Genomic DNA, 26,332 nt, shown 5'->3' on the forward strand with positions numbered 1-26,332 from the left:
TCGTCGCCTCTATTTATACTGTACGTACTGTACTGGGTGACTGAGCGAGCGACTAGCGCCCTCTGTCTCTGTCTGGCGCGAAAATTTCCGAAATCAACAAAACGTTAAAAAAGAAAAAGAAGTTGTATTTTATAATTTTTATCCTATTCGGATTTATTTATATACTTATTTATTGTATATATAATATATATACAGTATTATATTTTTTATATTATTCGTCTATGTTGTTGTTAGTATGTATTTTATGATAACTGTGTAACGTTAGGAAGAAAATAATGCTATAGGTGCAGATCTATACATAATATGTATCACACAGGCAGTATGGTTTTATAGGGAGGTAGGGTATATTATTTATGTATTTATATACGTTCGTTTGTTTAATATCGAATTTTGACTTTGTCCGTCCGTGTAAAAACTCTTCATTCATTTATTTATTTATTTGCAACATCATTTTTCAATGGAATACGTAAGTACTAGGTGTCTGTGTATCGCAATATTGATCATGTATCTATAATAATAGTATTATTCTGTACTCCTATCTGTTATATTGCCTATACTTTGTTGTATGTCTAGCTGCGAAAATTTGTTTGTGTGTATGCGATATACTCAATATACCTCTTATATATTTATTAGGCAGTAGTAATATACTGTGTGTAAATAAACTACGTTTTGACGAGCATCTGATTCAAGAAACGTGAAATTATCATCTTTCACATGATTACATTTGTGGCCCTGAAAAGGGCCTTTTGTTTTGTTATCCAGCCATCCCCTGTGGCGGTGCGGCGGTGCGGTGCAGTCGGTGCGTGCGTGCTCGTGGCCAGATTTTCGACGTGGCGGCGGTTCGTGGCGTCTGGTGGCGTGGTTATCGAAATGCATCTCGATAAGCGCCCGTGCGTGTGCGCGTACGTACATAATAAATAGGTAAGTAAGATACCTATGTGTATATATATACGTAAACCCACACGACGACGCAATCGATCAACACTCGCATAAAACACCATGGCGCACACACCCGGAACACACGCGAACAACAAACACTGGCTCGGCGACACGACACGACACGGCGACGTCGTCCACAAACGCGGCGGTCACGAGGAGGCGTCGGCGGCTGCTTTCGCTAGCTGCCGGCCGCTCATTTAGAGCTGGTGTACTTGGTGACGGCCTTGGTGCCTTCACTGACGGCGTGCTTGGCGAGCTCACCGGGCAGCAGGAGCCTGACGGAAGTTTGGACCTCCCTCGACGTGATGGTGGACCTCTTGTTGTAGTGGGCGAGACGGGAAGCTTCGGCGGCGATGCGCTCGAAAATGTCGTTCACGAACGAGTTCATGATCGACATGGCCTTGCTGGAGATACCGGTGTCGGGGTGCACCTGCTTCAACACCTTGTAGATGTAGATGGCGTAGCTCTCCTTCCTCTTGTGCTTCTTCTTCTTCTTGTCGGTTTTGGAGATGTTCTTCTGGGCTTTGCCAGATTTCTTGGCGGCTTTACCACTTGTCTTGGGCGGCATTGTTGTTGTTAAAACACAATACTAGACGAGAGCGAGAGCGGGTATAGTGCTGACGGAACGGAGTTCGACAGCAATATAAAACGACGTCGCGATATGAACACTTCTATATATGCGGCAGCCGGCGGCGCAAACACCAAGGCATCCGCTCCGTAATCGACGAACCGGCGGACCAATCGTAGCCCTTTCAACGTCGAAAAACTGGCGGTGGGGCAATGGGTCGGGGGGCGGGAGGGGAGGGAGAGTGGAGGAGTGGGGAGGACGCTTGCACGACGAGATGTAGAGAACATTCGCTTGTAGAAAATGAATACAGTAATTATGCATTAAACACATCATACATTTTCACAGATAAATGTACAATTGTGTAATGTACATACTTAAATACATACATACATACATACATTCATTAGATAATATATATCTATAATACAGGAAATATTACCTATATATAAATGATGAAAATTTGTTTGTAATAATATATAAACTCAAAAACAACTGGACCGATTATGAGTAACAAACACATATTATGTAGGCCTACGTTATTCAGCAAACAGTACCTAGGTTTTCCTTGCTATTAATAAAAATCAGTGTTATATGTGTAGGAATAATTGAAACATATTATCTTATGTTTTTATTATTATTTCAATGAATGTGTGTTTGTATATGTATTTAAGTAGTTAATGTTAGTGATTATTTATTGGTTATATCTTCTTTCTTTTTACACAGTCTATCTGTATCTCTTTTCAATTCTAACACTCCCATAACGGGCCTGCTGGAAGAAATTTCTTGTGAGATAAGCTGTGCCCTTGTACAATTCTCTCAAATCTATTATTTATTCTTGTCTGTATTTATGTGTACATAAACTGTTAAATAAATAAATAAATAAATGAATTTACATAATTTGTACAGGTAACGTGGAAAGGCAAAGCACGGCGCGCCTGCAGCGAGGTGGTGCGCCGCGCGGCGATAGCGCGCGCGGCTACGCAGCGGCGGCGGCGGCGGCGGCAGCAGCAGCAAATGAAGGTATGTAACATGTACCTAACCTAAGAATTATCACGGCGCAGCGCAGTGACGAGTAACATCCTAGCACACGTAATTAATATGCCTAGTCTACAGCGTTGTACTTGTACGTTTTGAGACGACACTGATAAAGAAACTGTCTTTTTTTAACATTGGATTATGTATCGACGAATCATATTGTGGCCCTGAAAAGGGCCTTTTGTTTGTATGTGTGTTGCATACGAGGGCGACGAGCTCAGCGCGTCCGACGCGATACAATATTGCAATAGGTATACGAGTGCATGGCGCGAATGAATGCGCGCATGCATGTATACACCACACAATATTATCCCATCGAAGCAACGCTTAAGCCTTCTTCTCGGTCTTCTTGGGCAGCAGCACGGCCTGGATGTTAGGCAGCACACCACCCTGAGCGATGGTCACGCCGGATAGGAGCTTGTTCAATTCCTCGTCGTTGCGGATGGCCAGTTGCAGATGACGCGGGATGATCCTGGTCTTCTTGTTGTCTCTGGCCGCGTTACCGGCCAACTCGAGAACCTCAGCGGCCAGGTACTCCATCACGGCGGCCAAGTAGACAGGCGCTCCGGCACCGACGCGCTCTGCATAGTTACCGTTACGCAGCAGCCTGTGGATACGTCCCACGGGGAACTGTAGACCGGCACGGTTGGACCGGGACTTTGCCTTCCCCTTAACCTTGCCACCTTTACCACGACCGGACATTGTCAAGATTGGTTAAGAATATCACGGAAAATCACCAAGTTACGCTCTGAGTGCGAGCGCGACGACAGTCGAGTGAACAACTAATTTTTAAATCCGTTTTTTTTTTTTTTTTTTTTTTTTTTTTTTTTTTGAATGGCATCTCGCAGTTCAGCCTAGGAGGCTGTTTACTGCTTAACCGGGCAAATCCCTGTGGATGCCTAGAGTTTAAGGCCTCCAGCCAGGGGCGAAAAAGCTTATAAACTAAGCGACTGCGCTAAGGGCACCCCCTGTGGGGTACGAGCCTCGGCTTAGGGCGTCGCTGACTACAGCAAAGGGACAGGCTGGATCATGTTTAAGGGGCGTTTTAACTTTAACGCTCAGCTACGCGGCTGGCTAAGCAAGGGTCGGGGGGGGGAGTTTGACTTTCTACGCGTACGCGTACCTCGGCGGCGAGGTTTCGGAAGTTTCCGGATGTGTCTGTGTTTCCTGAGAGTGCTAGTGTCCCTACGGCTCTCTTGGAGCACTGTGATGGGGTCGTCAGGAAGGGTCAGGGTGTGTCTTGGCCGGCGGAGTTTACTCATCCGCGAAGGTTCGTATTGGACGGCCGATACGATCAGTGGGTTGCGGTGCTTGACTGCACCGTCGAAGTGACGCTTTGTGAGGCGTTTGAGAAATTGCGCCACGGTAGGCACTTTAAGATCGACGTGTAACATTTCGTTACGAACGTAGAAGGGCGCTCCGGTTATTCTACGGAAATACTTGTTTTGCAGGGTCTGCATTCTGTGGATGAAGCGGGGTTTTGCGTGGGCAAAGATGGCTCCCGCATACGTCATGATGGGACGGATCACACCTGTGTAAAGGCGCAGTTTAGCTTTAAGAGCTAACTTACTTGACGCATTGGTCAGGAAGTAAAGGCGGCTCATAGCGAAGGCGGCTCTGCCGCGGGCCGCTTTGATGTGTGGAGCGAACGTGAGATGTTTATCTAGGATTACTCCTAGATATTTGGCTTGCTCTTTCCAAGGAATGGGCTTGCCGTTCATGGTGACAGGGGGGGGAGTGCCAGGCTTGTGGCGTGGTCTACTGAACAGCACCGCCTGGCTTTTGTCCGGGTTCACTTCGATTCTCCACTTCCTGAACCAGTCAGCTAAGTTGTTGACTGCCTCCTGGAGGGTTCGGGTGATGGTTTTAATGTCACGGCCTGTATAGTATATGGCCGTGTCATCAGCGAAGAGTGCGAGTTTAACTTTTTGGGATTTGGGAATATCGCTCGTGTACAGCGAGAAGGCGAGTGGGGAGATGACAGAGCCCTGAGGGACTCCCGCTGTGATCGGGTGTGGGTCAGATAGTGACTTGCCGATGCGGTAACGAAAGGTGCGGTTCGACAGAAAGTCTCGCAGGATGAGTACGAGACGATCCGGCACTCCTAGTTGGTATAGCTTATATATTAAGCCATTGTGCCAGACCTTGTCGAAGGCTTTCGCTATGTCAAAGAAGAGCACCCCCGTTGGGAGTTTACGTTGGAACCCAACGCTTACGTCCTCAACGATACGGTGTACTTGGTGGACACACGAGTGTTGGTTTCTAAATCCAAACTGCTCGTTAGGAATGAGGCTCTTTCTCTCGACATAATCTTTGAGACGCTTATGAATAAGTCTCTCATAGATTTTGCCGAGAGAGGTGAGGAGGCTGATCGGTCTGTAGCTCGAAGGCTCCGATTTAGGTTTGCCTGGTTTGGGTATGCCGATGACTGTGGCTTCTTTCCAGGCTTGGGGAAAGATGTTATTGTTCAAGGCGCCATTGAAGATGGCTACCAATAGAACAATCATTTGGGCGGGGAGAAGTTTGATGACTTTGTTCGTGATTCCGTCCCTGCCGGGAGCTTTCCTCGGCTGAAGGTTTTTGATGATGTCCTCTACCTCGTCTACAGTGACGGGGGGTAGGGGGTCATCTGGGTCATCAATGGGTGGGAGGGCTGCTCTACGTTCGACCTCTGCGTTCACCTTTTCGAGGTGGCGCTGGTCGAAGGGTTGTGAGCTGGGAGAGCATTGGGACTCTAGGCTGTTGGCTAGGCATTCCGCTTTCTCGGCATCTTCGAAGGCGATGCTTTTGTCGGGTCTGGTGATGGGAGGAATGTTATAGTCCTCGACGGAACGTAACTTCCTTTGGAGTTGCCAAAAGGCGAGGTGATTAGGCTCAAGTTCGCTCAACGTCTTGTCCCAGCGGCTCGAACGTAACTCCGCCATGCGTGTCTTGACAGCACGCTGCAATCTACGCATGTGGGTTTTGTTCTCCTCGCAGGGAAAGGCGCTGTAGGCACGTGTGGCTGCATTCTTCTCGGTTAACAATTCACGTACGTCGACGGGCAGTTTCCATCGTTGATCACTCAACTCTGGGACTTCCCGTGAGCAATCCTCAATTATGGATTGTACGTGCTCTGTTAGCGAGTCGATTGCGACCGTCGTGTCCGCGACTGAGCTAATATTATCGGGAATTTTATCCAGGTGGGGTGACGTGGTAGATTCCAGCTTTTCGCTTACTTTCTTCCAGTCAGTTACCACCCTGGTAGGAGTTGGAGCGTCCGGGTCTTGGCCCGTTCGAGACTCTAGGTGTACTAATACTGGCCTGTGGTCTGAAGTAAGCTCATGGATGGTTTCGATTTGCTTCAGCCTGAGGTTAATGTTCTTGAGTAGAGCTATGTCAAGAACGTCAGGTTGACGCGTCGTTAGATGAGGGAAGTGGGTGTGCTCCATTGGGGCTATCGGATCAAAGTGGAGTATACCACTATGGTTGAAAATAACTTTACCTCTGGGGTTTGATAGTCTGCTGTTCCAGGCAGGGTGTTTGGCGTTGAGGTCTCCTGCTATGATAACAGAGTTGCTCAGGCCGAAGAGAGTGGTGAGGTCCTTTATGAGAAGGGAGTGATTTTCCGTTTCCCCCTTTTTTGGAGCCATGTACGCAGAGACGATTGTCACTGGCGGGTGGTTCGTCATGCCTAGCCGGCATAGAGATACTTCTAGAGTTGATTCTAGGACTGGTGGGTCTAATCGAATGCAGTGCAGAGAATTCTTATAGTAGATAAGAGTGCCTCCGCCTGGACCGCGCGACCGATCATTGCGCACTAGACTGTAGTTAGCAATTCTGGGGTCGCGGTTATGAGGTTTTAGAAAGGTTTCCTGGATAAGGAAGACGTCAATTTGGTGATCGCAAAGGAAGTTTGCGATCTCCTCCTTCTTGTCATTTATGCTATCAATTTGGTGATCGCAAAGGAAGTTTGCGATCTCCTCCTTCTTGTCATTTATGCTATTTGCAGGGCGTCCGCGGCATTTATATACTCGACCGGCGCGTCTCACTAAGTGGGAGGGGTATGTAGCGACGAACGGGCGAGTGTAACTCGCAAAACGCGCAAGCGCGATCACGTGGACAAAAAATAAAAAAATAATAATAAAACAAACGAAAATAATTCTATTCCTAGGCTGAGCTGCGAGATGCCACTATCAAACAGAAAAGAAAAAAAAAAAAAAAAAAAAAAAAAAAGGAGCCAAACACCACATACCTACACTACATACATGTATAACATAAAAAAAAAAATATATATATTTTTTCAAATTGTCTTTGTCCTTAGGCTTTCTTTTGCATTTCGCGCGGAAAACGGAGGCAGTACTGTCAGATTCGAATGAAGCGCGCGCTTTTTCACTTTGTTGTTCTCTGTTTTTGACGGGATTAGATTGATTTATATTGTTTTGATTAATTATTCGTACGCTTCGATCATTATTGTGTCGTGTATTTCACAGTGTTTATGTAAACAAGTGTTGTGAAAGTGTTTTTCTTTCCGATCAGGTATGCAAGTGTAACACACATAACAAACAACCTAGCCCTAGCGTAGTAAAATTATATATGTATATATAAGTAAATAATTATTTACTTATTACATTATGTATGTGTTTTTGTAGGTACGTAATTCTAGTGAGTTGTATTTAAGTTATGTATTGTTTTGTAAGTAGGTAACATAGGAACCTTATGTCAAACTATATGCTTAATACACATTTATATGTACTTGTCTTTTTCAATATATAAGATCTTTTGTACCTACATACTTAGTTCGCAATAAAGATTTTCTTGATAATTATATATCTAATGTGTGTGCGTCGTGCGTGTTTAATGGTTAGTTAGGTAGGCACCTAGTTATTTGATACGTTTTTGACTTGTCTGTTTATATGAGAAACGAATAATATTCATGATAGTATTGTTAGCCCTGAAAAGGGCTGTTTTTTTGAAGCGCTCTACGAGCGCCGCGTTTGAGAGCGCGTACACTCCCGCTGAGCATCTTGTTGCCGCCGTTTGATTTTCTTCATTTGTTGTTGTTGTTGTTGACAGAGACTCGAGACACTGTGAGCGAGCGCGCAGCGCCCTACTTCCCGAGGACGACGATGTACGCTTCGAACGTAAGCGATGCAGGCTAGCTTGGCTGTGAGGAGCGCGCACGGTTCACGGCGGGCGACGTCGACGTCGACCACGATCCGAGCGATGTGGTGTAGTAGGTACACAAGGTGGGTGGATGGTGTTTAGTTCCACTACACAAGCGCACACTTGCCACCGTCACACACACACACATCACATCACATTGACAGCGCGCTGCACGGATGTTGTGGATGGACGTGCTGAGCCGGGCCGAGCCGAGCCGAGCCCGAACCGAGCCGGCGCAACGTCCGCGCCGGCTGCCGCTTCCGTCGCCGCGTTTCGCGTCGCCGGTAAACCGGGAACGCCGCGCGTCAGATGTTTACTTCTTGGCTGCGGACGCTTTCTTGGCTGCCGGCTTCGATTTAGGGGTGGCGGCGGCCTTCTTCGGCTTGGGTGCCTTAGGTTTCTTTGTAGGCGGCTTCGCGGTCTTCTTAGCCTTAGGTGCGGCGCCTCCCTTGGCCTTGGCCGGAGCGGCGGCCTTCTTGGGCGCCGGTTTCTTCTTAGCGGCGGCGGCCTTCTTGTCCTTAGCGGCAGCGCCGGCGGACGACTTCGCCTTGGAGGGCGAAGCCGATGCGGCGGACGCAGATGCAGCAGCGGCCGCGGCCTTCTTGCTCTTGGCTCCGGCAGCTGAAGCGGTAGCCTTCTTGGTCTTCGTGGCTGCGGAGGCCGCGGCCTTCTTGGGCGCAGCGCCCGCTGGTTTCTTGGCGGCGGCAGATTTCGATTCGAGCTTGAAAGAACCGGACGCTCCCTTGCCCTTGGTCTGGATCAAAGCGCCAGACTCGACGGCGCTCTTCAGGTATTTCCTTATGAACGGAGCTAGTTTCTCAGCGTCTACCTTGTACTGAGCGGCGATGTACTTCTTGATCGCCTGCAGCGAAGATCCGCTGCGCTCCTTCATCTCCTTGATAGCGCTGTTTACCATCTCAGATGTTTTAGGATGGGTGGGCTTCGCCTTCGGCTTCTTCGCACCGCCAGCCTGCCTCGCCTGCTTCTTCGCCGGTGTAGCTGGAGCCGGAGCTTCGGTTGCGACTGCTGTGTCTGCCATTGTTTACAACGCACGAGATCAACACCAACACGTACACACGAACTATATAGTAAGTGTAATACACAACAAGTTACTTGGGTAGTAGTTTAGTGAGAGACTTAGATGTCGCCACTTATAGGTTTTTCAAATTTCGAACGCGTACGCCGAACGACGACGAAACTTTACCGTAACGAGCGCCTCTGTGTCGCGGGCGGATTTCTCTTTGGGAGGCTCGAAAGTTTTCACTAACACGTATCTAATAAAACAAATTTTTCCAATGTTTATCGTCGCGGCGGACGCGTACAGCGATCGGATTAGGATAATACATGAACTTGACGAGGTCGTGGCGCCTGTGCGAACGCGAATAGTGCATAATAGGAACCGGGGCGGTTGTTTATTTCGGCGGCTGGTTACCGAGGCACCAGTGGGTCCAGTTCAAAATGTTATTTTCTCTATAAAAGTGATAGCGAGTGACGATCGAGGTCGACCCGCCAACAAGGAGGATATCGAACTTGTGTGGTAACAGGACCCCGTCGATATTCGCCAGTTACGCGAACGCATTATCGACCTAAAAGTGAAGCGTCGTAAAACACGGCGAGCTCCGCGTCCGCTAAGGACGGTCTCGAGGCTCCGCGTCCAGGACGTGCAACCAATCGGTAATATATTTTGCTTTGTTCTTCTTGTTTATTATCGAAAGAGAAAAGTGCCCTTCGACAGGTCAGGACGGGTAGCAGCCTGCGCTGCACCGTCCTCCCGCAGGCACCGCACAGAGTACCTACCTAACGCCGCGCATTCGAAGACACGGCGACGACGGCGAACTCCCAACTTGGTCCGTGAGTCCGTCGGTTCGTCGTTCTTGTTGTTATTTATTGATTTTCTATTTATTACCTGCATCGGTAGTACATAAATAAATCGAAAACATCGAGACTACACCTAGGTATGATGTGATGTATTTACCTACTTGACGTTGATTATTATGTACAGACCTGTATAATATGATAATACCTACGCTAGTGAATAACATACTCCGACGGCATTTTTCAGCGGCAGCAGCTGTGGCGGCGGCGGCAGAGGCGGCAGCGGCGACGGCAACGGCAGCAGTGCAGCCAGCCAGCCAGCAAACAAGCAAGCAAGCAAGCAAGCAAGCAAGCAAGCAGCGACGACTACGGACGGGATTGATTGCGGTGCGGCGCCGCGGCGGGCACGAGTGAATTTAGAAAACAACAACAATAGCAATAGCATAGGAATTAGGAGGTACAAACATTGTATAATATAGTAGTTCGAATATATTACTAGAATACGTATGTACCTACCTATGTTTAAGTTTATTTACCTACTATAGGATATAACATTTATTATTCTTTTAGTACAAGTACCTATGTATTTTATACTTACACACATAATATACTTACAACGTTATGTCGGTTTTTAATTTCATTTACCCTTCTTCCTTTCTCCACACAACAGCTAAGTAGCTACTAGGTAACAGCGAGTAGTCCACATTCTATATTATAATATGTAGGTATGTATATAATGTAACAAAACCGTTTTTAGTTATTTTTATTTAGTGGCTACTACTAAGGACCCACCAAGAATATGTGTGTATGTTGTTGTACGTTTTTAGACGAACTCTGGATAAAGAAACATATTTAAAATATCGAATCGTATGCGGCCCTGAAAAGGGCCTTTTTTTAATGTGGCGCATATCTACATGCACCTACGTATGGTTGAACGAGGCATGAATCGATACATTACTGTGTACACATAGAGAGTACACGAACGCACGACGCACCCGCGTCCACCATAGTGTAGGTTCTGTAGAATAGCTGGTCGACGGACGACACGTAGGCCGCGGCGGATAGACACGGTCTAACCTCCGAAACCGTACAGGGTGCGACCCTGGCGTTTCAGAGCGTACACGACGTCCATGGCGGTGACGGTCTTCCTCTTGGCGTGCTCGGTGTAGGTGACCGCGTCGCGGATCACGTTCTCGAGGAACACTTTGAGGACACCGCGAGTCTCTTCGTAGATCAGACCGGAGATACGTTTCACGCCTCCTCTGCGAGCCAGACGACGGATGGCGGGCTTCGTGATACCCTGGATGTTATCACGAAGTACCTTCCTGTGGCGCTTGGCTCCTCCTTTTCCCAGACCCTTTCCTCCCTTACCGCGACCGGTCATCTTCTCGGTTAGTTTGTAGAATTTACGATAACACAACGAACGAACAGCGAAGCACCACGATCGAGTGCCGCACGAGTACTGGCTAGCGGCTTCGCGTTTTTTTTTTTTTTTTTTTTTTTTTTTTTTTTTTGGTATGGCATCTCGCAGTTCAGCCTAGGAGGCCGTGTACTGCTTAACCGGACTTTTCCCTGTGGATGCCTAGAATTTAAGGCCTCCAGCCAGGGGCGTAAAACAACTTATAAACTAAGCGACTGCGCTAAGGGTACCCCCTGTGGGGTCGGACCTCGGCTTAGGGCGTCGCTGGGGAGGCAGCAAAGGGACAGGCTGGATCATATGATCATTATTATTAAATGGGGAATTTAAAGCTACTGGCTCAGCTCGCGGGCTGGCTCGATGAGCAAGGGTCGGGAGGACAGAGAACGGGACGTCGCGGCGGACCTCGGCGGCGAGGTTTGTACGAACGCGGTTTGTGTTTGTATAGGGTGCTAGTGAGTTTACTACTCTCTTGGAGGACAGTTATCTCATCGTCAGGTTCTAGAAGGGCATGCCTAGGGCGGCGAATCCTACTGATGCGGGAGGGAGTGTAATTACTGGCTGACACGATAAGTGAGTTATCGTGTTTCTCAGCGCGTTCGAAGTACCGTATGGCGGCACGCTTCATATACTGGCGGATGGTAGGGATTTTTAAGTCGAGATGAAGAATCTCATTTCGAACATAATAGGGAGCTCCTGTGATTTTCCGTAAAGCACGGTTTTGAAGGGCTTGCATTCTGTGAAGGCGGCGATGGCTTGCCTGTGCGAACACAGGGCAAGCATACATCATGACGGGGCGTATGCACGATCCGTAGAGGCGTAGCTTGGATTTAAGAGATAATTTGCTCTTTGAATTGAGCAAGAAGTGCAATCTGCCGTACACAAAGGCTGCTCTAGAGCGCACCTTACGTATGTGCTCGGCGAATGAGAGGCGCTGGTCTAAGATTACACCTAGGTATTTGGCATGCTCCTTCCAAGGAATCGGCCTACCAAACATGGTGACTGACGGGGGCGCGGGAGGAAGCCTACGGCGGGGGCTCGAAAAGAGTATGGCCTGGCTTTTGTCGGGGTGGAGTTCGATTCTCCATAGCCTAGTCCAGACACCTAGGGTGTTGCAATAGGCTTGGAGATGTCTCACTATGGCGGCTGGGCTGCGGCCTGAGCAGTAGATTGCCGTGTCGTCGGCGAATAGGGCTAATTGAACATGCTTGTTCTTAGGAATATCGCTAGTGTATAGCGTGAAGAGGATGGGGGAGAGTACCGAGCCTTGTGGGACGCCAGCTTTTATAGGGTGGGCCGAAGAAAGAGTGCCGTCTATGCGATAGCGAAAGGTGCGATTCGACAAAAAGTCTCGTAAGATGACGACGAGACGGTCTGGGACACCGAGTTGGTAAAGCTTGTAAATCAAGCCTTTGTGCCAGACTTTGTCGAATGCCTTTGCTATATCGAAGAGAATCGTACCGGTGAGTTGGCCACGTTGGAATCCGTGGCTCACACCTTCCACGATGCGGTGGACTTGTTGGACACAAGAGTGATGGGTTCGAAAACCAAACTGTTCTAATGGAATAAGACTCTTTGCTTCGACGTAATCTTTGAGACGCTTATAGATAAGTATCTCGTAGATCTTGCCGAACACATTGAGTAAACTGATAGGGCGATAGCTGGACGGGTCTGATTTTGGTTTACCGGGTTTGGGAATACCGATTACGGTTGCCTCTTTCCATGCCTGTGGGAACAGGTTATGGGTCATGGCGCAATTGAAGATCGCGGTCATGAGCATTACGAGGGAAGCGGGTAGGATTTTGAACACTTTATTGGTTATTCTATCTGGGCCCGGAGCTTTACGGGGTTTGAGACGTTTGATGATCTCTGCCACTTCGTCTGGAGTGACGGGAGGCAAGGGATCGTCGGGGTCTTCTTGCGGTGGTAGGGAGGATCTGCGCTCGACCTCGGCTTCGACCTTTAGTAGGTGAGCCGGGTCGACCGGTTGGGTACTAGGCGAGCATTGAGCCTCGAGGCTGTCGGCCAGACATTCCGCTTTTTCATCGTCCTCGAAGGCGATGGAATTGTCGGGGCGTTTGATCGGCGGGGTGGAAGCTACTTCATCGGATTTGAGTTTCCTTTGAAGCTGCCAGAAGGCTTGATGAGTCGGCTCGAGTTCGCTCAGCGTCTTGTCCCAGCGCGTTTGACGCATCTCAGCAAGGCGTTCCTTTACAGCACGCTGTAAGTTACGCATGTGAGACTTGTTAGCGTCGCAGGGAAAAGTACTGTAGGCACGGACAGCCGCGTTCTTCTCGGTCACCAGAGCACGCACGTCATCCGGGAGCTTGAAGCGATGAAAGCTCGTCGCTTCAACTCTACGTGAACACTTGTCCACGGTGGATTGTACGTGCTCGGTGAACGAGCCGATCGCGCCCGTCATGTCAGCGACTGAGTTGATTTCATCGGGAATTGATTCTAACTGGGCGGAGGAGGATTTCAAGCTTTCGCTTAGCATTCTCCAGTCCGTGACAATCTGGGTGGGAGGAGGGCGATCCGGGTCGAGTGGGCCTGAGCGCGAGGCTAGTTCCACAAGAACCGGTCTGTGGTCGGAGGTGAGCTCGTGTAGTACCTCGATCGAATGTAAACGTAAGTTTACGTTCTTGAGGAGCGCTACATCGAGAACGTCGGGAAGGTGGTCGACTATATTAGGAAAGTGAGTGGGATGCATCGGAGCGATGACATCGAAGTTGAGGGATTCACACTGATTGAATAGCAACCTGCCTCTTGGAGAAGTAGTGTTGCTATTCCAGGCGGGATGTTTGGCGTTTAGATCGCCTGCTATTATTACAGAGTCGCTCAGGCCTAGTAAGGCTCTGAGATCGTTCGTGAAAAGGATCGGGTCGTAGGACTGAAAGGATGAGGACGTGGGAGGGCAGTAGGCCGATACGAGAGTGATCGACTGGTGCTGGGACATGGCTAGTCGACAGATCGAGGCTTCAATGCAGCTTAAGTCGGGGGGAGTGATCTCTACACAATGTAGCGATCTTTTATAATAGATAAGCGTGCCGCCTTTGTGGCGTGTGATCCTGTCATTTCTAATTAACTTATAGTTAGCTATATTAGGGCCGCGTACACGCGGCTTTAGGAAGGTCTCTTGTACGAGAAGAATGTCTATCTTATGGGATTGTAGGAAGGCGGAAATCTCGTCGCGTTGGCCGAGAATACCGTTGGCATTATAATAGCCAAGCCTAAGGGAATGGGGTTTAATTTTGGATGTATTATCCATTTCTATTTCCTAAAGTGAGGCAGGTTTTGAACTGCCTGGGCGACGTCTGAATACTCCTGCATAACGGAGTAGAGTTTGATAAGGTCGCCATTGCTGGCGACTATCTCCCTCGAAAGTTGTTGAGCTCTGTCGCTCGTGAATACACTGAACGTGCTCAGTATAACGTTCATAGAACTGAGCGCTGATACTGGGCTAGAAGAGGGCGCGATCGCTTGCGCTTGCGCGGGCTTGGCGGCTATAGGAGCCGCGGAGGGCGCGGAGGGCGCGGAGGGAAGGACGGGAGGGACGCGAGGTAAGCTCGCGGGCGCCGCGGTGGATTATTCACCGGGGCGGGAGTTGGCTGGGGCTGAGTTGGCCTCGGGGTTGGAAAGGCTCTCTGATGGTTGAGAGGGTTCCATGGGGAGGGCCGTTGTGGGCTGAGACGCTCGGGAAGTTGAGCGGTAGGTAGCCTCGCTGATGGGCTTTCCCTTAGCTGGCGGGCGTTTGCACGCTTGGCCAGCTTGGGAGACGTTTTTGGGGCCTTTGGGCAGCCGCGGTAGTTGGCGGGATGGCCTGAGGCGCCGCAGAGTACACAGCTCGGAGGCTCGGTGCACAGAGTGCGGTCCTTGGGTCGCGGGCAGTCGGAGGTGCCGTGTTGGCCTAGGCATTTCACGCACCTAGGCTGGGCGAAACAGTTGCGCTGTGAGTGACCCCACAGTTGGCAACGGTGGCATTGGGATACAATGCCAGATCTATTTGGCTTCTCGATTGAGATGCCGGTTAAATTACACACCGATTTGATGTTAAAAATCGGGTGGATTTTAGAAGGACACGGCTCGCATACTACGAGCACCATGTCGAAGGCGTGGCCGCTGCGGGCGCGGTGCATCCTATGGACTTGCGTCGCAGGGATGTTTTGTGACTTAAGGTCACTTAAAATGTCATCCGAAGGGATTTCCTTCGGAATACGGGTAATGACGACCCGGAGAGGTTTTTCCTCAGGGAGGGAGTACGTATGGAACGAAATGTTCCTCGCTCTTAGCGCTTTAGTTATCTCCCTATAGTCGTCTGACGTAGGGAGGACGATTTTGATACCGTTGCCGGTATTGGAGGCCGATCTGTAGTTGATCTTACGATCAACACACAGCTTGGACACTTCGGTCCATTTCGCCTTGTCCTGTAAGTATACAGGCGGCGGAGGTTTGCTTTTAGGTGCGCTTTTGGGCTTAGCGGCACCTTGGGAGGAAGCGACCTGCGAGGTCGAGGGTGACGGGGCGGGGGATGCTGTAGACACAGCGGGCGGGCTAGGGAGAGGAGATGCGGCAAGGGCGATGGTCTTGCGCGCCTTGTCGTTGTTTTTGTTCTTTTTCCTCTTACCTCCCAGTACGGCGGTGAAGTCTTCGTCGGAGGAAGAGGAGTCAGAGGGCTCGGAGGGTTGAGCATCCTCTGGGACGGGTGAGGCAGAGCGGGAGGACGAGGTGTCCATGCATTCGGCGTCGACGTTTGACGCAGGTGCACTCGCCTGAGTTATTTCCATTGTCTGTGAGACAATGGGATTAGGAACAATGGTCGAGTGCAGCTGGGCATCGACCATTGTATTGGGGATTACCGTTTCCGCTAATGCGGCGGTTTTCCCCGAAGAGACGATTATAGGCTCAACAATGGGGCGCGACACAGCTGCGCCGGCCTCCTTTGTTGAGCCGTTATCGGTGATAATACAATAGCGCGCTAGGCGCGGGTCCTTGATATCAAGGTTGTTGATCATGTCGCCATATTTGGCGACAATGTCTTGGTCCTTGAGGAGGACCTCGAAGAAGAATTTATAGACTTCGGTAGTCATTTTCCCGTGAGGGAAGAGGGCTACCGAGCTAAAAGAGGTGGGGGCCTAATTATAAAAACCTAACAACCTATCTCCTATCTCCCCGGGTGGATGGGCCCGGGGATGTGTAACCCTCCCTGCCGGGTATAGGCAGGGAGGTGAGTACCTATTGGTGAGCCCTAAGCTTGTAAACCGTTCGCCAGTCTTATTGTGCGAACGGGCCCTAGCCAGTCTAGTGCGAAGGGTATAGAGATACCCAACCGACACCAGGTGTGTAGCTGTGAAAGCAAACCAGATGCAAGGCACGACTAGGAGATCCCCCAAGGCCGAAATCCGAGCTCCCGTCCAATTGACTGCCTTGCCCTGAAGGGGTTCGGCGGGTGTGATTGGGTCAACACCCTCTCGGCTTCGTTGGCACCGTATGGTTTCAACCGAGAACCACGAAACTGTGGCTTTTACCCAGAAGGGGTCAACTGAATTTACTTGACACAAACGTTTTAGAAACAGGATAATCGTCCGCCGCTTTGAAAAAAGCAGCTTTAGATTGATATATTTGTAGTCGGCAGAGCGACTACGGTGAGCGTTACGTCGGGCGTAACAAAGACAAAAGTCGTAAACGGGCGAGCGCAGAGCGACACGTCCGTACACGACGAGAGTCAGAAGTGGAGTGAGCGGCTTCGCGTGTTCCGGGCCTTTATTTATACACGACGCGACGGAGAGCTCGGCGGGCGGCGGCGGGGAATTCTATCCGGAGTGAGCGGGGAGAGGTGAAGCGTTCGTTATGGGTTGATTTTAGGCATTTAATCTATGATTTTTATGATTGACATAGTACACGGTGTACATGGTGTTATACACCCTGTATGTTTTTTTTTTTTTTTTTTTTTCTGTATTAATTCATTAATCCATTAAGGGGGTATCATAACTTTGATAATAGTAACCTAATAAATGAATGAAAATATATCTTAAGAATAAAAATAAAAAGTATATATACATATATATTACATGCTTTTTATCCATCTATCTATCTATCTATCTATTTATATATATATATATATAGGACTGTGATATATATAATAATGTAAGCAGCTTAAATTTTGACAAAATAAATTCATACAGAGTGTTTTCCAAAACCTTATCCCGGGGGCATCGTCATGACGCTACTATAGTAGGTATTAAATTAAATTACATGAAAGGTAGGTAGGTAGGTAGGTAGGTAGGTAGGTAGGTAGGTATGTATGTATGTATTTATTTATTTATTTATTTTTGGATGTATATGTATGTATGTATGTATGTATGTATGTATGTATGTATGTATGTACTTACGTACGTACGTACGTAAGTAAGTACGTAGATAGATAGATAGTTAGTTAGTTAGTTAGTTAGTTAGTTAGTTAGTTAGTACAAAGATGAATGTGTGTTGTTGCTACGTTTTTAAGACACGTCCGATGTAAAGAAACATTTTCAACTGTCAGAATCATATGTGGCCCTGAAAAGGGCCTTTTTAGTGTGAGCGCGCACCGCCGGTCAACCGTTGATCAAGCGCGGGACACCTTAAGCACGTTCGCCTCTGATCCTGCGAGCGAGCTGAATGTCCTTTGGCATGATGGTGACACGCTTGGCGTGGATAGCGCACAAGTTGGTGTCCTCGAAGAGACCGACGAGGTAAGCCTCGCTGGCCTCCTGAAGTGCCATAACAGCGGAGCTCTGGAAGCGGAGATCGGTCTTGAAGTCCTGGGCGATTTCACGCACGAGACGCTGGAAAGGCAGCTTGCGGATCAACAGCTCTGTACTCTTCTGGTAACGACGGATCTCACGGAGAGCCACAGTGCCGGGCCTGTAGCGATGGGGCTTCTTCACTCCGCCGGTGGCCGGTGCGCTCTTGCGCGCCGCCTTGGTGGCGAGCTGCTTCCTCGGCGCCTTACCGCCGGTGGATTTGCGAGCGGTCTGCTTAGTACGTGCCATTATTAGACAATACAACAGCGAACTGACTGTACAAACACAACAATAATGACGAGAAAACTGATCGTGAACGAGCGGACCTCTACGGTTCGAACGTGCGTGAGAGAATAAAAATCCAGAAGCGATCGTCGCCTCTATTTATACTGTACGTACTGTACTGGGTGACTGGCACTCCACTTCTGACTCTCGTCGTGTACGGACGTGTCGCTCTGCGCTCGCCCGTTTACGACTTTTGTCTTTGTTACGCCCGACGTAACGCTCACCGTAGTCGCTCTGCCGACTACAAATATATCAATCTAAAGCTGCTTTTTTCAAAGCGGCGGACGATTATCCTGTTTCTAAAACGTTTGTGTCAAGTAAATTCAGTTGACCCCTTCTGGGTAAAAGCCACAGTTTCGTGGTTCTCGGTTGAAACCATACGGTGCCAACGAAGCCGAGAGGGTGTTGACCCAATCACACCCGCCGAACCCCTTCAGGGCAAGGCAGTCAATTGGACGGGAGCTCGGATTTCGGCCTTGGGGGATCTCCTAGTCGTGCCTTGCATCTGGTTTGCTTTCACAGCTACACACCTGGTGTCGGTTGGGTATCTCTATACCCTTCGCACTAGACTGGCTAGGGCCCGTTCGCACAATAAGACTGGCGAACGGTTTACAAGCTTAGGGCTCACCAATAGGTACTCACCTCCCTGCCTATACCCGGCAGGGAGGGTTACACATCCCCGGGCCCATCCACCCGGGGAGATAGGAAATAGGTCTTAGGTTTTTATAATTAGGCCCCCATCTCTTTTAGCTCGGTAGCCCTCTTCCCTCACGGGAAAATGACTACCGAAGTCTATAAATTCTTCTTCGAGGTCCTCCTCAAGGACCAAGACATTGTCGCCAAATATGGCGACATGATCAACAACCTTGATATCAAGGACCCGCGCCTAGCGCGCTATTGTATTATCACCGATAACGGCTCAACAAAGGAGGCCGGCGCAGCTGTGTCGCGCCCCATTGTTGAGCCTATAATCGTCTCTTCGGGGAAAACCGCCGCATTAGCGGAAACGGTAATCCCCAATACAATGGTCGATGCCCAGCTGCACTCGACCATTGTTCCTAATCCCATTGTCTCACAGACAATGGAAATAACTCAGGCGAGTGCACCTGCGTCAAACGTCGACGCCGAATGCATGGACACCTCGTCCTCCCGCTCTGCCTCACCCGTCCCGGAGGATGCTCAACCCTCCGAGCCCTCTGACTCCTCTTCCTCCGACGACGACTTCACCGTCGTACAGGGAGGTAAGAGGAAAAAGAACAAAAACAACGACAAGGCGCGCAAGACCATCGCCCTTGTCGCATCTCCTCTCCCTAGCCCGCCCGCTGTGTCTACAGCATCCCCCGCCCCGTCACCCTCGACCTCGCAGGTCGCTTCCTCCCAAGGTGCCGCTAAGCCCAAAAGCGCACCAAAAAACAAACCTCCGCCGCCTGTATACTTACAGGACAAGGCAAAATGGACCGAAGTGTCCAAGCTGTGTGTTGATCGTAAGATCAACTACAGATCGGCCTCCAATACCGGCAACGGTATAAAAATCGTCCTCCCTACGTCAGACGACTATAGGGAGATAACTAAAGCGCTAAGAGCGAGGAACATTTCGTTCCACACATACTCCCTCCCCGAGGAAAAACCTCTCCGGGTCGTCATTACCCGTATTCCGAAGGAAATCCCTTCGGATGACATTTTAAGTGACCTTAAGTCACAAAACATCCCTGCGACGCAAGTCCATAGGATGCACCGCGCCCGCAGCGGCCACGCCTTCGACATGGTGCTCGTAGTATGCGAGCCGTGTCCTTCTAAAATCCACCCGATTTTTAACATCAAATCGGTATGTAATTTAACCGGCATCTCAATCGAGAAGCCAAATAGATCTGGCATTGTATCCCAATGCCACCGTTGCCAACTGTGGGGTCACTCACAGCGCAACTGTTTCGCCCAGCCTAGGTGCGTGAAATGCCTAGGCCAACACGGCACCTCCGACTGCCCGCGACCCAAGGACCGCACTCTGTGCACCGAGCCTCCGAGCTGTGTACTCTGCGGCGCCTCAGGTCATCCCGCCAACTACCGCGGCTGCCCAAAGGCCCCAAAAACGTCTCCCAAGCTGGCCAAGCGTGCAAACGCCCGCCAGCTAAGGGAAAGCCCATCAGCGAGGCTACCTACCGCTCAACTTCCCGAGCGTCTCAGCCCACAACGGCCCTCCCCATGGAACCCTCTCAACCATCAGAGAGCCTTTCCAACCCCGAGGCCAACTCAGCACCAGCCAACTCCCGCCCCGGTGAATAATCCCACCGCGGCGCCCGCGAGCTTACCTCGCGTCCCTCCCGTCCTTCCCTCCGCGCCCTCCGCGGCTCCTATAGCCGCCAAGCCCGCGCAAGCGCAAGCGATCGCGCCCTCTTCTAGCCCAGTATCAGCGCTCAGTTCTATGAACGTTATACTGAGCACGTTCAGTGTATTCACGAGCGACAGAGCTCAACAACTTTCGAGGGAGATAGTCGCCAGCAATGGCGACCTTATCAAACTCTACTCCGTTATGCAGGAGTATTCAGACGTCGCCCAGGCAGTTCAAAACCTGCCTCACTTTAGGAAATAGAAATGGATAATACATCCAAAATTAAACCCCATTCCCTTAGGCTTGGCTATTATAATGCCAACGGTATTCTCGGCCAACGCGACGAGATTTCCGCCTTCCTACAATCCCATAAGATAGACATTCTTCTCGTACAAGAGACCTTCCTAAAGCCGCGTGTACGCGGCCCTAATATAGCTAACTATAAGTTAATTAGAAATGACAGGATCACACGCCACAAAGGCGGCACGCTTATCTATTATAAAAGATCGCTACATTGTGTAGAGATCACTCCCCCCGACTTAAGCTGCATTGAAGCCTCAATCTGTCGACTAGCCATGTCCCAGCACCAGTCGATCACTCTCGTATCGGCCTACTGCCCTCCCACGTCCTCATCCTTTCAGTCCTACGACCCGATCCTTTTCACGAACGATCTCAGAGCCTTACTAGGCCTGAGCGACTCTGTAATAATAGCAGGCGATCTAAACGCCAAACATCCCGCCTGGAATAGCAACACTACTTCTCCAAGAGGCAGGTTGCTATTCAATCAGTGTGAATCCCTCAACTTCGACGTCATCGCTCCGATGCATCCCACTCACTTTCCTAATATAGTCGACCACCTTCCCGACGTTCTCGATGTAGCGCTCCTCAAGAACGTAAACTTACGTTTACATTCGATCGAGGTACTACACGAGCTCACCTCCGACCACAGACCGGTTCTTGTGGAACTAGCCTCGCGCTCAGGCCCACTCGACCCGGATCGCCCTCCTCCCACCCAGATTGTCACGGACTGGAGAATGCTAAGCGAAAGCTTAAAATCCTCCTCCGCCCAGTTAGAATCAATTCCCGATGAAATCAACTCAGTCGCTGACATGACGGGCGCGATCGGCTCGTTCACCGAGCACGTACAATCCACCGTGGACAAGTGTTCACGTAGAGTTGAAGCGACGAGCTTTCATCGCTTCAAACTCCCGGATGACGTGCGTGCTCTGGTGACCGAGAAGAACGCGGCTGTCCGTGCCTACAGTACTTTTCCCTGCGACGCTAACAAGTCTCACATGCGTAACTTACAGCGTGCTGTAAAGGAACGCCTTGCTGAGATGCGTCAAACGCGCTGGGACAAGACGCTGAGCGAACTCGAGCCGACTCATCAAGCCTTCTGGCAGCTTCAAAGGAAACTCAAATCCGATGAAGTAGCTTCCACCCCGCCGATCAAACGCCCCGACAATTCCCTCGCCTTCGAGGACGATGAAAAAGCGGAATGTCTGGCCGACAGCCTCGAGGCTCAATGCTCGCCTAGTACCCAACCGGTCGACCCGGCTCACCTACTAAAGGTCGAAGCCGAGGTCGAGCGCAGATCCTCCCTACCACCGCAAGAAGACCCCGACGATCCCTTGCCTCCCGTCACTCCAGACGAAGTGGCAGAGATCATCAAACGTCTCAAACCCCGTAAAGCTCCGGGCCCAGATAGAATAACCAATAAAGTTTTCAAAATCCTACCCGCTTCCCTCGTAATGCTCATGACCGCGATCTTCAATTGCGCCATGACCCATAACCTGTTCCCACAGGCATGGAAAGAGGCAACCGTAATCGGTATTCCCAAACCCGGTAAACCAAAATCAGACCCGTCCAGCTATCGCCCTATCAGTTTACTCAATGTGTTCGGCAAGATCTACGAGATACTTATCTATAAACGTCTCAATGATTACGTCGAAGCAAAGAGTCTTATTCCATTAGAACAGTTTGGTTTTCGAACCCATCACTCTTGTGTCCAACAAGTCCACCGCATCGTGGAAGGTGTGAGCCACGGATTCCAACGTGGCCAACTCACCGGTACGATTCTCTTCGATATAGCAAAGGCATTCGACAAAGTCTGGCACAAAGGCTTGATTTACAAGCTTTACCAACTCGGTGTCCCAGACCGTCTCGTCGTCATCTTACGAGACTTTTTGTCGAATCGCACCTTTCGCTATCGCATTGACGGCACTCTTTCTTCGGCCCACCCTATAAAAGCTGGCGTCCCACAAGGCTCGGTACTCTCCCCCATCCTCTTCACGCTATACACTAGCGATATTCCTAAGAACAAGCATGTTCAATTAGCCCTATTCGCCGACGACACGGCAATCTACTGCTCAGGCCGCAGCCCAGCCGCCATAGTGAGACATCTCCAAGCCTATTGCAACACCCTAGGTGTCTGGACTAGGCTATGGAGAATCGAACTCCACCCCGACAAAAGCCAGGCCATACTCTTTTCGAGCCCTCGCCGTAGGCTTCCTCCCGCGCCCCCGTCAGTCACCATGTTTGGTAGGCCGATTCCTTGGAAGGAGCATGCCAAATATCTAGGTGTAATCTTAGACCAGCGCCTCTCATTCGCCGAGCACATACGTAAGGTGCGCTCTAGAGCAGCCTTTGTGTACGGCAGATTGCACTTCTTGCTCAATTCAAAGAGCAAATTATCTCTTAAATGCAAGTTACGCCTCTACGTATCGTGCATACGCCCCGTCATGACGTATGCTTGCCCTGTGTTCGCACAGGCAAGCCATCGCCGCCTTCACAGAATGCAGGCCCTTCAAAACCGTGCTTTACGGAAAATCACAGGAGCTCCCTATTATGTTCGAAATGACATTCTTCATCTCGACTTAAAAATCCCCACCATCCGCCAGTATATGAAGCGTGCCGCCATACGGTACTTCGAACGCGCTGAGAAACACGATAACTCACTTATCGTGTCAGCCAGTAATTACACTCCCTCCCGCATCAGTAGGATTCGCCGCCCTAGGCATGCCCTTCTAGAACCTGACGATGAGATAACTGTCCTCCAAGAGAGTAGTAAACTCACTAGCACCCTACACAAATACAAACCGCGTTCGTACAAACCTCGCCGCCGAGGTCCGCCGCGACGTCCCGATCTCTGTCCTCCCGACCCTTGCTCATCGAGCCAGCCCGCGAGCTGAGCCAGTAGCTTTAAATTCCCCATTTAATAATAATGATCATATGATCCAGCCTGTCCCTTTGCTGCCTCCCCAGCGACGCCCTAAGCCGAGGTCCGACCCCACAGGGGGTACCCTTAGCGCAGTCGCTTAGTTTATAAGTTGTTTTACGCCCCTGGCTGGAGGCCTTAAAATCTAGGCATCCACAGGGAAAAGTCCGGTTAAGCAGTACACGGCCTCCTAGGCTGAACTGCGAGATGCCATACCAAAAAAAAAAAAAAAAAAAAAAACTGGGTGACTGAGCGAGCGACTAGCGCCCTCTGTCTCTGTCTGGCGCGAAAATTTCCGAAATCAACAAAACGTTAAAAAAGAAAAAGAAGTTGTATTTTATAATTTTTATCCTATTCGGATTTATTTATATACTTATTTATTGTATATATAATATATATACAGTATTATATTTTTTATATTATTCGTCTATGTTGTTGTTAGTATGTATTTTATGATAACTGTGTAACGTTAGGAAGAAAATAATGCTATAGGTGCAGATCTATACATAATATGTATCACACAGGCAGTATGGTTTTATAGGGAGGTAGGGTATATTATTTATGTATTTATATACGTTCGTTTGTTTAATATCGAATTTTGACTTTGTCCGTCCGTGTAAAAACTCTTCATTCATTTATTTATTTATTTGCAACATCATTTTTCAATGGAATACGTAAGTACTAGGTGTCTGTGTATCGCAATATTGATCATGTATCTATAATAATAGTATTATTCTGTACTCCTATCTGTTATATTGCCTATACTTTGTTGTATGTCTAGCTGCGAAAATTTGTTTGTGTGTATGCGATATACTCAATATACCTCTTATATATTTATTAGGCAGTAGTAATATACTGTGTGTAAATAAACTACGTTTTGACGAGCATCTGATTCAAGAAACGTGAAATTATCATCTTTCACATGATTACATTTGTGGCCCTGAAAAGGGCCTTTTGTTTTGTTATCCAGCCATCCCCTGTGGCGGTGCGGCGGTGCGGTGCAGTCGGTGCGTGCGTGCTCGTGGCCAGATTTTCGACGTGGCGGCGGTTCGTGGCGTCTGGTGGCGTGGTTATCGAAATGCATCTCGATAAGCGCCCGTGCGTGTGCGCGTACGTACATAATAAATAGGTAAGTAAGATACCTATGTGTATATATATACGTAAACCCACACGACGACGCAATCGATCAACACTCGCATAAAACACCATGGCGCACACACCCGGAACACACGCGAACAACAAACACTGGCTCGGCGACACGACACGACACGGCGACGTCGTCCACAAACGCGGCGGTCACGAGGAGGCGTCGGCGGCTGCTTTCGCTAGCTGCCGGCCGCTCATTTAGAGCTGGTGTACTTGGTGACGGCCTTGGTGCCTTCACTGACGGCGTGCTTGGCGAGCTCACCGGGCAGCAGGAGCCTGACGGAAGTTTGGACCTCCCTCGACGTGATGGTGGACCTCTTGTTGTAGTGGGCGAGACGGGAAGCTTCGGCGGCGATGCGCTCGAAAATGTCGTTCACGAACGAGTTCATGATCGACATGGCCTTGCTGGAGATACCGGTGTCGGGGTGCACCTGCTTCAACACCTTGTAGATGTAGATGGCGTAGCTCTCCTTCCTCTTGTGCTTCTTCTTCTTCTTGTCGGTTTTGGAGATGTTCTTCTGGGCTTTGCCAGATTTCTTGGCGGCTTTACCACTTGTCTTGGGCGGCATTGTTGTTGTTAAAACACAATACTAGACGAGAGCGAGAGCGGGTATAGTGCTGACGGAACGGAGTTCGACAGCAATATAAAACGACGTCGCGATATGAACACTTCTATATATGCGGCAGCCGGCGGCGCAAACACCAAGGCATCCGCTCCGTAATCGACGAACCGGCGGACCAATCGTAGCCCTTTCAACGTCGAAAAACTGGCGGTGGGGCAATGGGTCGGGGGGCGGGAGGGGAGGGAGAGTGGAGGAGTGGGGAGGACGCTTGCACGACGAGATGTAGAGAACATTCGCTTGTAGAAAATGAATACAGTAATTATGCATTAAACACATCATACATTTTCACAGATAAATGTACAATTGTGTAATGTACATACTTAAATACATACATACATACATACATTCATTAGATAATATATATCTATAATACAGGAAATATTACCTATATATAAATGATGAAAATTTGTTTGTAATAATATATAAACTCAAAAACAACTGGACCGATTATGAGTAACAAACACATATTATGTAGGCCTACGTTATTCAGCAAACAGTACCTAGGTTTTCCTTGCTATTAATAAAAATCAGTGTTATATGTGTAGGAATAATTGAAACATATTATCTTATGTTTTTATTATTATTTCAATGAATGTGTGTTTGTATATGTATTTAAGTAGTTAATGTTAGTGATTATTTATTGGTTATATCTTCTTTCTTTTTACACAGTCTATCTGTATCTCTTTTCAATTCGAACACTCCCATAACGGGCCTGCTGGAAGAAATTTCTTGTGAGATAAGCTGTGCCCTTGTACAATTCTCTCAAATCTATTATTTATTCTTGTCTGTATTTATGTGTACATAAACTGTTAAATAAATGAATTTACATAATTTGTACAGGTAACGTGGAAAGGCAAAGCACGGCGCGCCTGCAGCGAGGTGGTGCGCCGCGCGGCGATAGCGCGCGCGGCTACGCAGCGGCGGCGGCGGCGGCGGCAGCAGCAGCAAATGAAGGTATGTAACATGTACCTAACCTAAGAATTATCACGGCGCAGCGCAGTGACGAGTAACATCCTAGCACACGTAATTAATATGCC

The 26,332-nt window shown here is 49.2% G+C and overlaps 7 protein-coding genes across 7 annotated transcripts; all 7 read right to left on the reverse strand.

The window, feature by feature from the left end:
- Window positions 1-723: 723 nt before the first annotated feature.
- Window positions 724-1,607, reverse strand: LOC124644187 (histone H2B). The gene has a single exon (XM_047183437.1). It carries the CDS (start codon window positions 1,505-1,507, stop codon window positions 1,133-1,135), a length of 375 nt encoding a protein of 124 aa, XP_047039393.1. The 5' UTR covers window positions 1,508-1,607; the 3' UTR covers window positions 724-1,132.
- Window positions 1,608-2,122: 515 nt separating this feature from the next.
- On the reverse strand, window positions 2,123-3,369 carry LOC124644188 (histone H2A). The gene has a single exon (XM_047183438.1). It carries the CDS (start codon window positions 3,242-3,244, stop codon window positions 2,870-2,872), a length of 375 nt encoding a protein of 124 aa, XP_047039394.1. The 5' UTR covers window positions 3,245-3,369; the 3' UTR covers window positions 2,123-2,869.
- A 4,097-nt stretch (window positions 3,370-7,466) lies between these two features.
- On the reverse strand, window positions 7,467-9,181 carry LOC124644180 (histone H1-like). The gene has a single exon (XM_047183429.1). The coding sequence runs from the start codon at window positions 8,724-8,726 to the stop codon at window positions 8,001-8,003; it is 726 nt and encodes a 241-aa protein (XP_047039385.1). The 5' UTR covers window positions 8,727-9,181; the 3' UTR covers window positions 7,467-8,000.
- Window positions 9,182-10,372: 1,191 nt separating this feature from the next.
- LOC124644190 (histone H4) lies at window positions 10,373-11,030 on the reverse strand. The gene has a single exon (XM_047183440.1). It carries the CDS (start codon window positions 10,884-10,886, stop codon window positions 10,575-10,577), a length of 312 nt encoding a protein of 103 aa, XP_047039396.1. The 5' UTR covers window positions 10,887-11,030; the 3' UTR covers window positions 10,373-10,574.
- A 4,077-nt stretch (window positions 11,031-15,107) lies between these two features.
- On the reverse strand, window positions 15,108-15,760 carry LOC124643888 (flocculation protein FLO11-like). The gene is made up of 2 exons (XM_047183015.1): window positions 15,262-15,760; window positions 15,108-15,163 (listed from the first exon to the last, which is right to left on the reverse strand). The coding sequence occupies exons 1-2, from the start codon at window positions 15,758-15,760 to the stop codon at window positions 15,108-15,110; spliced, it is 555 nt and encodes a 184-aa protein (XP_047038971.1).
- A 1,704-nt stretch (window positions 15,761-17,464) lies between these two features.
- Window positions 17,465-18,062, reverse strand: LOC124644183 (histone H3). The gene has a single exon (XM_047183432.1). It carries the CDS (start codon window positions 17,945-17,947, stop codon window positions 17,537-17,539), a length of 411 nt encoding a protein of 136 aa, XP_047039388.1. The 5' UTR covers window positions 17,948-18,062; the 3' UTR covers window positions 17,465-17,536.
- A 6,395-nt stretch (window positions 18,063-24,457) lies between these two features.
- Window positions 24,458-25,341, reverse strand: LOC124644185 (histone H2B). The gene has a single exon (XM_047183435.1). It carries the CDS (start codon window positions 25,239-25,241, stop codon window positions 24,867-24,869), a length of 375 nt encoding a protein of 124 aa, XP_047039391.1. The 5' UTR covers window positions 25,242-25,341; the 3' UTR covers window positions 24,458-24,866.
- Between the last annotated feature and the right edge of the window lie 991 nt (window positions 25,342-26,332).

This window comes from Helicoverpa zea, chromosome 29 (genome assembly GCF_022581195.2).
Source record: "Helicoverpa zea isolate HzStark_Cry1AcR chromosome 29, ilHelZeax1.1, whole genome shotgun sequence".
In the NCBI taxonomy this organism is placed as follows: domain Eukaryota; kingdom Metazoa; phylum Arthropoda; class Insecta; order Lepidoptera; family Noctuidae; genus Helicoverpa; species Helicoverpa zea.